We start from the raw sequence: 13391 nt of genomic DNA on the forward strand, positions 1-13391 counted from the left end.
CCCAGGCAGCTGGAGCCCTGCAGTGTCCCCAGCCTCCCTCGGCTGTCCGGAAGTGGCCCTCTGGGTCCTGGAATGTGTACATAGTTCACGATCTTGTTGCCTCCTGTTGTTTATGGTGGATTTTGAAACCTTAGCAACATTCCAGCCACAGAGAAGGGTGGAGGAGGCGACAGCCAGCCCCAAGGGCCAACACTCCGTGGTGTGTCCCAGGGACATAGAGTGACTTGCGGGGCAGAACCTCTCCAGACTGATTGGCTCGATGACTGTTTTATTTTGTTCTTTTCTCCGTCGGAATGAGACGACATTGCGGGCAGCAGTTAAAGAGCATCTATTAAGGTCTTAACTGCCTAAGCTCTTTGGCCCAGCATTAGTCTCATTTCACGTATAAGGACGTGGGAAGTGGGGTGTTCACTGTACTGCCATTTGTAAAGGAAATGGAATGTGGAAAAACCACTCCCAGCGCCTCCCAGGTGAGAGACGCTGATGGAAAGGGACAGTGGTCATGGAGTACTACGCAAGTGTGAAAGAGAAGGTGAGTCTGAAAAGCTCCCCAAGGCATGCTGCTGAACAGGAAGGACGCATTCGAGTTCCTTGTGTTAAATATGCTATGTCCTAGGAAGGAGACACAAGGGCTGAGGAGATTAGTTTCTGCAATGCTTGCCACAGAAGCAGGAAGACTTGATCCCCAGCACCCAGGGACAAAAGCTGGGCATGGCAGTTTGTGCCCATAGTCCCAGTGCTGGGGAGCACCAGAGACAGCCAGATCTTGGGGGCTCCATGGCCAGCCTGACTAGTCTAATCAGAAAACTCCATGGTTAGAGAGACCCTGCCACAAAAAACAAGATCCAGGGACTCTCAAGATGGCTCATGGCTAAGAGCACTTATTCCTCTAGAAGTGAACCCGAGCGCAGTTCCCAGCACCCACACGGGGCATTACAGCCAGGGGATCCAGTGCCCTCTTCTGGCCTCCATGGGCACTGTGCGCAGAAGAGAAAGCATTTGCATCCGTTTCTCTCTGCTTCTAATAAAAGATCCTGACAAAAAGCAACAGAGGCTGGGAGGTGATGGCACACGCTTTCAATCTCAGCACTCAGGAGGCAGAGGCAGGTGGATCTCTGAGTTCGAAGCCAGGCTGGTCTACAGAGTGAGTTCTAGGATAAGCAGGGCTACATAGAGAAATTCTGTCTTAAAAAAAAACAAACAAACAGCAACAGAGGTATTTTACTTAACAATTCTGAGTTACAGTCCACTATTTCAGGGAAGTTGAGTCACATTGATCCACGATCAAAAGCACCTACCTGCTTGTTTATGCCAAATTTTCATCACTCATGCAGTTCAGGAAGGGTTCCCTGCCTAGGGAATAGTGCCACCCATAACCGGCAGGTCCTCCTACATCAGTTAACAAGCAAGACCATCCCCTGCAGACCAACCTGATCTGGACAATTCCTCAACTGAGATGCTCTTATGTGATTCTAGCTTGTGATTATTAACCAAGCATCATGTGATCTTAAAGTGAGGAATGAGTGATGAGGAGTGCACCACAGAGATGCTGGTGAGGGAATGTGTTTGAGGTGCCAGGAACAGCCTACGCGAAGGCCCTGGGTTGGGGATGTGGGGGCGGGGGAGGAACTGCAAGGGGACCTCTGTACTCATGGCAGAGTCGATGAGGAGGAGGATGGAAGAGGTGAACTTGAAGGGGCACAGTGGGCCATGTCCAGCAGGGCTCTGAGGTCTGACTGAAGGTGACAGGAGGACTCTGAGCAAGTAGGGTGTGCGGTGACTTGGGTTCCAACAAGACAGCTCTGCCTGCCATGTGGGAAACAGACACTGTCAAAGAGAGCGGCAGGGGCAATGTGGACCGGAGGGTAGAGGTTGAGCGGACATGACAAGCAGGGCCCGGGTGTGGCCAGCCGCGAGGTGTTTGTTGATGGATGGACGCCGGGGCTGAGGTGTGTAGGAAACAGAGACAGGGACAGGGAGGGCTTGGGTTCTAAGACGCCAGGGTCTCGGTTGCTTTTCTATTGCTGTAACACATGGCCACAGGCTGGGAGACTCAAACAGAGGTTTTCCTCATGAAGCCCAGTGTTAGGTGTTGGGTTTCAGTGATGTCATTACATACATTGTGGTGAACAGTGCTCCACAGGAGCCAAGGCATGCTAGAAAAACTCCCTCATGGTCTAGCCTGCTCTCAGGAGATGACTCCGAGATGTCCAATCTGGAGAAGTGGTCTACTCACAGGATACCTGATCCACTCTGGATAAGTATCCAAACTCTCAAAATAAGTAGTCTTTATGCAGGATAATTAGTTCACTCCCAAGATGATTTATCTGCTCCCGTGATTATCAGCCTATATTATCCATACATGGTCTGCTCGGAGGATAATTAGCCTACACCTTTGATCAGTAAGATCCTGAGATAATAGCCTCTAGAAAAAGCTCACTCTCACGATAGTACATATTCCTGCGATAGCTAGTGTGCTCAAGTGATATTCCCCTGCTCTCGGGGTACTAAACTGCATACTGGTGTTACTCCATCCCTGTGAATGTGGCTCTTGACTGTCTCCTAATATCTTCAATGAATAAGCTCATTTAGATTTCAGCTAGGGGCCAGCAAGATGGCCAGCAGGTAAAGGTGCTTGCCTCCAAGCCTGACAAACTGAGTTTGATCCCGAGGATCACAGGGTGGAAGGAGAGAACAGACTTGCTGGAGGCGTCCTCTGACTGCCACATGCGTGTGCTGCATGAACATGTGCACACACATAAATAAGGAAAAGCAATAAAAAATTAAACAGGGGGCTGGAGAGAATCCCTAGTGGTTAAGAGCACTGGCTGCTCTTCCAGAGGATCCAAGTGTGACTCTCAGCACCTACATGGTCTACATCTATCTATAACTCCAGTCCCAGGGATCTGTCAGCCTCTTCTGGCCTCCACAGGCATCAGGCACATATGTAGCAAACAGATATTCATGCAGGCAAAGCAACACATATGTTTTTAAAAAATCTTTAAAAACACTGAGTTTTAGCCTGGGTTTTGGAGGGGACAGTGACGTCATAGCACCCAGAAGTGTGGGAAGATGCAGATTCTGTGGGTCCTGCTCATCTGGCCCCTCTGGGGAGTGTTCAGGGGAGCTGAGATTGTACACCCACAGGCTACCACCATCAACCTGCTCTGGGTTCCCTCCTCTAAGGGCAGAGCTAGAGGAGTCTCAGGACTCTCTGGTTTCTATGCCAGCCCTGCCACTCCACCTAAGGAGGCTGGGGCAAGTAACCTTGCTTCCTGTGATATGAGAGCCTTCATGCACCAGCCTTAGAGCACCTGTGAGCTCCCAGTGAGCTAGCTCCAGGACATAAAATATTTAAGACAGTGCCTGCACTCGGGATCTCCCAGTAAAGAATAGTTATAATCAGCTTGCTCTGCCTCAGATAGTAAACACTCAATAACAAATCCGCACCAAAATATTATCAGTGGTCCATTTTCCTGGAGAAGTGAGATGGATGATGTTAGTCAAGAGAAATGTCATCTAGCCACAGCTGGGTCAACAGAGAGCCTGCACAGGTTGCCTCATTGACTGAGGGTGGTTTGGCTCGGAACTTTTGATCCTTCTGTCTCCTGAGTTTTGGAACTAAAGGTGTACACCGCTACCTCAGACTATTTTAATTAAAAAAGGAAGTGGTGCTGGGGGATGGCTCCGTGGGTAAAGGGCATACCATTCGACTGTGAGAACTTGACTTCAGATCCTTCAGCACCCATGCACCCAGCCAGTCTGTTAGTCTAGCGCCTAGGAGATGGGGCAGGAGGATCAGAATTTCAAGGTCCTACAAAGCAAGTTTGAGGCCAGCCTATGCTTCATGAGACTCTGTCTCATTAAACCAAAGCAGTTGAACCATAAAAATAATATCAGGGCGAGGGGTGTCAGGTCCTCTGGAATGAGCAGGTACTCAGGGAAGGACTCCACCGGAGAAGGAAGGAGAGGACACATCCTGGGTGGAGAAGGCAGGACAGCAGAGGCCTGGTGTGTGAGCAAACCGGAGAGGCCAGGGGGCTGGAGCAGGTGTGTGCTGTGGTTTGCTTTCTGTTGCTGCTGTGATAAACACTGAACAAAAACAACTTGGAGGAAGGAAGGGTTTATTGGCTTACAGTTCCGTGTTACAGTCCATCATGCAGCAAAGTCAAGGCAGGAACCTGGAGGCAGGAGCTGATGCAGAGGCCGTGAGGGGTGCTGCTTACTGGCTTGCTCCCCATGGCTTGCTCATTCTGATTTCTTATACAGCTCAGCACTCCCCACAGTGAGCTGGGCCCTCCCACAGCAATCATTAGTCAAGAAAATGCCCAAAGACCAATCTGACAGATGCATACACACAACTGAAGTCAGTCCCTCTTCCCATGTGACTCAAGTTGACAAGAACTAGTTAGAACAGAGAGGATGAGGGGTGAGGCCAGAGAAGGAGAGGGGGACGGACAGCGCTTGATGAGCCCAGTGAAAACCCTGCTTGTCCTCTCAGTGTGGCCAGATGATCCCCTAGATACAGATCCAGAGGGGGAGATGAACAGGATGTGACCGGGGTGACCTGCATCTTGACACCTCCTGGGTAGTCATTAACAAATCTTTATGCCTGCCACCATCTGAGAGTCCAAGACTGGGCTTTCCAACCTACAGCCTTAGGGCCAGTCATCCTGTGTGTGTTAATAAAACTTTATTAGAACATGACCTCATCCATACATTCACCCCCCACCTCCACCTGCTGTCAGGTTTCAAGGGCAGAGCTGGGCAGTTTTAGCCCAGACCTTGGCAGAGCTGAGAAGTCTCCTGTCTAGCTTTGTGCAGCCCCAAACCAGAACAACCCCAGCACGCAGTAGGTACTCTGTAAATACTTCTCTTCGCAGAGCAGAGCCTTGTCCAGGAATCACGGGAGGCTGCCAGCTCTCTCTGGTCCTGGGGCTACTCCCAGCCCCGAGTCACACGGACCGGAACAACAGCCAACAACACAACAGTGACCAAAAATAATGCTGGCATCGTCTGAGCCTTTGCCGCAGAGAAAACACACAGGTGGGGTTACAAGCCAGCTCTGGGGACCCCGCACCCCACTCACCCTTTGCTCTGTGGACTCCAAGGTCCCCCCATTTTTGTGCTCACTCAGAAGTCTCTTGCACCATGGGGCAGCCTGCCCACCCCCGACTTCCCATCTCTCTTTTCAGCTTCAGATTTGGCAGGGGAGGGGAGCGTTATCAGTTCATGTATCTATTTTTATGTTTTAGTTTCAAACTTGAAATTGAAAGGGGATGGGTTAATGAGGGTATTTCCAGGAATGTTTGGAATGTGTGACTCTCTCTTGGTTGTCCTGCCCTCTTTATGGTTTCCTCCTCCCCCACGGAGACTGACCATGAGGGTCCCGGGACGGAGTCAGGCTGGGAGGGAGCACCTTCACCCGCTGGACCATCTCACTGTCCTTCTCTTCACTTCTCGGGACAGGGTCTCTCACTGAACCTACAGCTTGCCCATTTGGCTTGCCACGTTGGCTAGTGAGCCCTGGGGATTCTCCTGCATCTGCCTGCACGGCCCTGGGGGTGCAGGCTTGCACCGCTACACCTGGCTTATGGCATGGGTGCTGGGGAGACCAAAACTCAGTTCTTTGTGTTCACATGGCAAGCACTTTACTGACTGGGACATCTTCTCAGTTCTTCTTTTCTGTTTCTTTCCTTTCATTTTCTGAGGTAGGGTCTCACTAGCTCTGGCTGTCCTGGAACTCACTCTGTAAACTAGGCTGGCCTTGAACTCAGAGATCCACCTGCCTCTGCCTCCCCAGTTCAGGTATTAAAGGTGTGCGCCACGATGCCCAGCTTCTTCTTTTCTTTTTAGAGACATTATCTCACATAGCCCAGGCTGACCCAGAACTTCCTCGTAGCCCAGGCTGGCCTTGACCTGAAGGCCCTCTCACCTTCACGTCACAAGGGCTGGGAGGACAGGCCTGAGCCACCATGCCCGACCCCTCCCACTTTTTGTGTTATATATAGTGAAGCGCATCGTGTACGATTGGTATTTGTAATAGATTTTAATCTAGAGTCTGCCATGAGATAAAGCACGCAATATTTGTCTATTCGCAGCTGTCTGAGCTCTTTTAGCATACTGATTTCCGGTCCCATCTATCTTCCTACAAAGGACACGATTCCACTCTCTTCACAGCTGAACAGAGGTTCATTGTGTCTGCACACATTCCCTTTATCTATTCATCTCTTGATGGACATCTAGGCTGCTCCCACTTCCTGCCTTTTGTGAGTGAGGAAGCAGGGAGCAGGGGCGAGCAGGTGTCTCCGTGGTGCAAAGCCTCGAGTCCTTCAGCTACACCACCATGTGTGGTGGAACTGATCATGTGGTAGTTCTGTTTTTGGTTTAGTGTTTATAAGTTTTTAAAATTACTTTGTTACTTTATTGTGTCAATGTTTTACCTGCATGTATAAAATTGCTTTACTATTTTATGTTGTTTTACCTGTATTTATAAATGTACACTACCTACATGCCTAATGCATGCAGAAAGACCAGAAGAAGGTATTGAAAGCCCTGGAATTGGAGTTACAGATGGCTGTGTGCATCCATGTGGGTGCTACAATAGAACCTGGATTCACTACAAGAACAGCTAGTGCTCTTAACCCCTAGGCTGTCTCTCTAGCCCATACTTTTTGCTTTTTTGATTTGTTTTTATTTTTTATTTTTATTATTTATTATTATTTATTTATTTAGGTTTTTTTTTTTTTTTTGGTTTTTCGAGACAGGGTTTCTCTTGTGTAGCTTTGTGCTTTTCCTGGAACTCACTTGGTAGCCCAGGCTGGCCTGGAACTCACAGAGATCCACCTGCCTCTGCGTCCGAGTTCCGGGATTAAAGGCGTGCGCTGCCGCCGCCGCCGCCGCCGCCGCCGCCGCCGCCGCCGCCGCCTGGCTATTTTTTTATTTTATTTATTTTTTTTGAGACAAGTTTCCTCTGTGTCCTGGAACTCACTTTGTAGACCGGGCTGGCCTTGATCCACCTGCCTCTGCCTCCCAAGTGCTGGGATTAAAAAGTGTGCACAACGACCACCCAGCTTGTTTTAAATTTTTTTTTATGTAAGCCAGGCATAGTGATCCAAACAGAGGTAAGTGGATCTCTGTGAGTCTGAGGCCAGCCTGGTCTATATAGAGGATTCTAGGACAGCCAGAGCTACATAGAGAGACTCTGTCTCCAAAAGCAAAACAAAACAAAAATGTTATGTGTATGTGTGTACACTTGCCTGTATTTATGTGTACCATGTGAGTGCTGTACCCCTGAAGGCCTGAAGAGGGCATTGAATAACCTGGACTGGAGTAATAGGTGGTTGTAAGCTATCTGCTGTAGGTGTTGGAACCAAATCTAGGTCCTCTGCAAGAGCATCAATCACTCTTTACTGCTGATCTATCTCTCCGATTCCAATATTTAGTTTTTTCTAAAAAAAGATTTATTTGACCAGGCATGGTGGCGCACGCCTTTAATCACAGCACTCAGGAGGCAAAGGCAGGCGGATCTCTGTGAGTTCGAGGCTAGCCTGGTCTACAGAGCGAGATCCAGGACAGGCTCCAAAGCTACACAGAGAAACCCAATCTCAAAAAAAAGGGGTGGGGATTTATTTGGGGGCTGAAGAGAAGAGCTGCTGCTGGTTACACTGCTCTTGTATAAGACCTGGGTTCAATACCTAGCATCTGCCTGGCTGCTGACAGTCATCTGTAACTCCAACTTCAGGAGAGCAGATGCTGTCTTCTTGTCTCCACAGGCACCGGAACAATGTGCTGTACGGATATGCACCCATACACATAAACTGAAAACAAACCTTTTAAAAGCTCTGTGTGTGTGTGTGTGTCCATCTGTGGGTGAATGGGTATGTACATGTGGGTACAGATACCCACGGAGGCCAGAACAGGGTGTCATCTCTTGGAGTTGGAGTCACAGGTAGTTGTGAGGTGCCTGACCAGGGTGCTGGGAACTGAACTCTGGTCCTCTGGAAGATCAGCACATGCTCTTAACCACTGAACCATCTCTCCAGCTGTTTTCAGTCTTAAAATGTGTTTGTTATCAGTGGGGAGATGTGTTGGTGCAGGACACCCACAGTGCATGTGTGCAGGGCAGAGGACAACTTTCGGGAGTCGGTCCTGTCCTTTTGCTGTGGGTCCTGAGGCTGACTGGGGTGATATGGAACCTTGAACTCTGGATCCTTCTGCCTCTACCTCCGAACGAAGAGCTGGAATTACAGGTGTACATCACTTCACCCAGTTTAGGTGGTGCTGGGGACTGAACCCAGAGCTTGCTGGGTGCTGGGCAAGCACTCCACCAACCCACTGAGCTTCTGCCCCCGACAAAACCATCTATTAGTGTGCATTATCTTAGCTCCTTGCTTGTTTCCCCACATCTCCCACCCTTGTTGCTCAAGCTCTTTCGGCTCAGGTCATGCTGAGGGCTGGGATTCAGGAAGCTTCCATGTCCTACTTCCTTCTCTCTGGCACACATATTTGGGTGTTCCATCCCTTTTGCCGCTGATTTCCCTCTCTGTTGCAGCTTATCTGCCCATGGGGACTGTGGGGGTTGAATAAAAATGGACCCAAAGGCCAATGGGAGCAGCACAATGAGGAGGCGTGGCTTTGTTGGAGGAAGTGCATCACTAGGGGGCGGGCTTTGAGGTCTCTGGAGCTCAAGCAAGGCCTGTGTATCAATGTCTCTGCTTGCTGCCTGTAGATCAAGATGTAGAACTCTCAGCTCCTTCTCCAGCACTGTGTCTGTCCACACGCTGCCTTGCTTCTTGCCATGAAGATACTGGACTAAACCTCTGAAACTGTAAGCCAGCCGCATTTAAATATTTTCCTTTATAAGAGTTGCCATGGTGTCTCTCACATCAATAGAAACCCTGAGACAGGTACCTTCAGACGGAGAAGGCCAGCCCCAGGGGCTCGCAATATGATGGGGAGTATCTCACAGATAGTGTTGGGTGTGTGTGTGTGTCAAGATCTCCAAGGAGATGGGTAGGGACTTTAACCCATGTATTCTGGCTGGTGTGATGGAGGGTGGGTGGAGGGCTTTGAGGCAAGGGCGTGCTTCCTTTGGACTTGATTCTTTGGTCTTGCCTTGTCTCTGGTGGTACAGTGGAGACAGGAAGTGAGCTCACTGAGGCAGCCAGGTCTCTGTGCCCACACCTGTAAAATGGGCATGATAACGGGACCAACCACACAGAGCTGGCGGTGTCCATGTTGTGGGATTTAATGCACATTGAGGGCTTAGAACTGTGACTGTTCTCACTCGATATGAGCAGACATTAAAGCGGTATGGGCTTACAGATCAGAGAAAATCCCCAGCAAGAGGAAGCCTACTGTTCCCTGTGTGGCTTCATGTGTTGTGGTGCACACTGGTGACTCCAGCATTCAGGAGGTGAAGGTGGGGACGGGGTGGAGATTAGAAGTTCAACGTCATCCTCTGCCATGTAGCCAGTCCTGTCTCGCCTTAGACTGAGCAGGCAGAACTTATGCCACCTCAGGTAACAGGCCAGTAAAGACAGATGGTGACATTACTGGTTGCCAGGTAGATTTAGTCTTGAGCGGGCTGATGACGTCACTAGTTGGCAGGTAGGTTGGTTGGTTACAGGGGCCTGGGCTGTCATTTTCAAATGAACAACAGAGTGCCGGGATGGTCTGGGCCACAGAGTGAAACCCTGTCTCAGAAACAAAGGAGCAGGCCTGCAGCAATGGCTCAGTGGTTAAGAGCACTGGCTGCTCTTCCAGAGGACCCTGGTTCAATTCCCAGCACCCACATGGCAACTTGCAGTCATCTGTAACTCCAGTTCCAGGGGACCTGATGTCCTCTTCTAGCCTCCAGCAGCACTGCAAAGATACACACATATATGCAGGCAAAACACCTCCCCACCCCCATATATATATGCACAAGGAAACACCAAACGGGTGGAATAGAGCAGGAAGAGGCTGAGGCAGGTCAAGTGCTTATGGAGCTAAGGAACAGCGGGATAAACAGCTGGGGACGAGGTGGAGTGTGACTATGGGGGCGAGGGCCTTGGGGACTCTGGTATTTATTTATTTGTTTGCTTACTTATTTGTTAGTTTTTGCAGTAGTGTGATTTGAATTCAGTGCTTTACAGCTCAAATGCTCCACAGCCAAGCAGCATTCTTAGGCCTTCTTTTTGCACTTAGAGACAGGATCACACTATGTTGCTCAATCACTTTGTTTGAATCCATGACCTCAAAGTCACTGTAATCCTCCTGTCTCAGCCTCCCAAATGCTGGGGTGATAGGTATGATCCTCAAGACGAGGTTGGGATTTTGTTTTTGTTTTCTGGAACAGGATCTCCTGTAACCTAGGCTAGCCTAGAATTCTTTATGTAGCTGGAGGATGACCTTGAACCTCTCATCCTCCAGCTCATGAGGACTGGGGTGACTAGCAGGTACCACTACACCCATTTGCACAGTGATGGAACCCAGGGCTTCGGGAATGCTAGGCAAACCTTTTACCGACTGTGTCCCAGTCCCAGCCCCAAGATGAGGGTCTCAATAGCCCCAATTTAGAGGTTTCAGTGACATTTTGTAGTGGAAATGCTTTACACAGCTTTGAGTATATATATACACGGAAGGCGCTCAATAAATGACAATTCTGACCCGTGCAGTCGCCATCCACCTGCATAGGGCCTGCTCACGGTCTGCGTTCCACAAAAGCGACATCTCCTTGGTGTGTGTCCGCGCGCTGGCTCCCCGGGGACCCAGGCATTCCTGCCTCCTGCCTCCCCGTACGTGCATGCACAAAGGCATCCATTCATGCCCGTGTACAAAGCAGCTCATTCACCGGGTCCCCTTCAACCAGCGTCTCGCGGCCGCTCCCCAAGCCTCTTTATTGGTGCCTCCCGCTGGCCATCAGGCCCGGGCCCCGCCAACGGCCGCGCACTCTCGGCCAGGTTCTTTTCCCACGCCTGGCACGCTTCGCCAACTTCTGATTGGCACGGCGCACCAGCCGCTCTTTTTGATTGGGCAGGGCTGAGCCCCAGGGGCGGGGGCGGAGCGGGCCGCAGCGAGCGCTGATTGGTCCATGGTGCCCACCTGTGGGCGGGGCTGTCCCGCACAGGCCCCTCCCCCTTTTCTGCCCAGGCCGAGGCCTCTGGACCGCCCTGGGCGCCGGTGAGTGTCCGGGCCCCCCGCAGTGCGTACGGGGCGGGGGTGCCAGGGGCGGCCAGGCTTGGGGAGGCCGGAGCCCTTGGGCTGTGATGGGGGTCAAGGGGAGGGGTGGGCCAGGGCACTCGCTGTGGGTGCAAGCGAGCCCGAGGTCGAGGAGGGGTGGGGGGTTGCAGTCATCCAGCCCGGGTTCCCACCGCGTGCCAGGAAGCCTGGGGTCCTCTCTGAAGGCGTCACCTGGTCTGTTCTGCAGAAGGGGAAACTGAGGCAATGCTTGGGACATTGCGTGATAGAACACCTGAGTCATGGTCTCCAGTCCCCAGCTCCCGGGACGATCGTGTCAGTTGTCAGAGGAGGAAAAAGCTGCTGTGGGCCAGAAAGAAGGATCGCGACAGGAGGGCCAGGGGCCGGGAAGGATGTGTTTGTCTGAGCGTTCTAGTTTGTTTTGGTTTGCATTGGCTTAGTTAATTTTTTTTGAGACAGATTCTCTCTCTGTAGTCTAGCTAGCCTGGAACTCACTGTGTAGACCAAGCTGAGCCCATCTCCCAACCTTCCTGTCTGAGGTCTCTAGTGCTGAGATGACAGGACGGAGACACCAAACGCGGCTAAGTCGTAGCTGAACACCCCCACGAGGGACTCTACAACTCAAATCCTCTCCCATAGAGAATGGATTTGAGGTGGTTTGTGAGGTTCCCATTGCGGAGACGGGACCGTGGTGGAGGGACCTGGTGTGCCTGGCCATGTGCCCCCCCCCCTTTTTTTCTTTTTAATAACGCCACAGTAGTAATCAGGAGTTGGAGACCAGCCTCAGCTAGACGAGGAGTTCTGGGCCAGCTGCATAAAACTCTCTGTCAGAAAAACAAAAAAGAAAAATAAATTGTTCCGTAAGTCAGAACTCTTAACATCTAAGGAGAAAACCATAACACGCCCACCTCATGTCTCCTCTTCAGTTCACCCTGAAGAGACTCAAGCCCCCAAAACTGACATAGCATTTTGACTTTGTACCTGAGGATTGGGGTGCCCCAGTTCCAGGGCTGGGGAAACTGAGGTTCAGAGATAATAAATGATAAAGCACCCTTTTCCCACACGATTTTTATTGATTTCATGAGCCTCGATTCCTAGCGAGGAAAGAGGAGATCCAGAAGACTGGGGAGGGATTCGAACCCTAGGCGTGCGCAGTCCGGCTCTGCACCGGACCTTCATCTTTGTCCGCTGCCACCCACCTGGCAACAGGTTGTACCTCTGCGGGCTGCCGTGCCAGGCCCCGCCCCCTTGCCCAGCCCGGCAGGTGTCGGGTGACGTCGAGCCAGGTCCCGCCTTCTGACGCGAGAGGCCCCGCCCTTGCTGGACCGCAGAGCCGGCCTCACCTGGGTGCTGGAGAGGATCTGGACCCAGGACCTCCCCATCTCTTCACCAGCGGGCGCACAGGTAGCCTCGGGGTCCGCGGGATAGAGGAGGCAGGCCACAGGGCGCTTGGTCAGGACTCCGGAGAGGGGGTTAGGATCCAGGTTTCTGGAGGTACATGGGCCGGTACCCCAAGGCAGAAGGAGGAAGCTGAGCACGGACCCCAGTGTCTGGGAAAGGAGGGCTGAGGTCTGTGCTCCTGCGTCTGAGGGAGGAGAGCCGGGGTCAGCCTGAGGGAGGAGAGCCGGGGTCAGAACCCCTGGGTCTGAGGGAGGAGGGCCGGGGTCAGGACCCCTGGGTCTGAGGGAGGAGGGCCGGGGTCAGGACCCCTGGGCCTGAGGGAGGAGGGCCGGGGTCAGGACTCCTGGGTCTGAGGGAGGAGGCTGGGCCTGGACCCTGGGTCTGAGGGAGGAGGCTGGGTCTGGACCCTGGGTCTGAGGGAGGAGGCTGGGCCTGGACCCTGGGTCTGAGGGAGGAGAGCTGGGTCTGGACCCTGGGTCTGAGGGAGGAGGGCTGGGTCTGGACCCTGGGTCTGAGGGAGGAGAGCTGGGTCTGGACCCTGGGTCTGAGGGAGGAGGGCTGGACCCTGGGTCTGAGGGAGGAGGGCTGGGGCCTGGCCCCCCGGGTCTGGGGGAGGAGAGCTGGGGTCAGGACCCCTGGGTCTGAGGGAGGAGAGGTAGAGTCAGGACCCCTGAGTCTGAAGGAAAAGGTTTTGGTCTGGCCCCCTGGGCCTGAGGGAGGAGGCTGGGCCGGGTCTGAGGGAGGAGGCTGGAGCAGGATGGGATCTCACCCATAGGCTGAGGTCATAAGCTTGGTGCTGCCCCAGC

General features: G+C 52.2%; 1 protein-coding gene across 5 annotated transcripts in view; it reads left to right on the forward strand.

The window, feature by feature from the left end:
* The first annotated feature begins 264 nt into the window (after window positions 1–264).
* The window catches only part of Myh14 (myosin heavy chain 14), a 71704-nt gene continuing 58577 nt past the window's right edge, over window positions 265–13391 (forward strand). Inside the window, exon 1 of one of the 5 annotated variants that reach the window (XM_042274311.2) lies at window positions 265–532. In XM_042274311.2, coding sequence (XP_042130245.1) covers window positions 503–532 — 30 coding nt within the window. In that variant the 5' untranslated portion in view covers window positions 265–502. Of the gene's footprint in view, window positions 533–11112; window positions 11167–12434; window positions 12589–12628; window positions 12754–13391 lie in introns of those variants that run through there. The other 4 variants (XM_042274315.2, XM_006986205.4, XM_076575963.1 and 1 more) reach the window with 4 other exon arrangements.

The sequence above is a fragment of the Peromyscus maniculatus genome, chromosome 1, assembly GCF_049852395.1.
Source record: "Peromyscus maniculatus bairdii isolate BWxNUB_F1_BW_parent chromosome 1, HU_Pman_BW_mat_3.1, whole genome shotgun sequence".
Taxonomy (NCBI): Eukaryota; Metazoa; Chordata; class Mammalia; order Rodentia; family Cricetidae; genus Peromyscus; species Peromyscus maniculatus.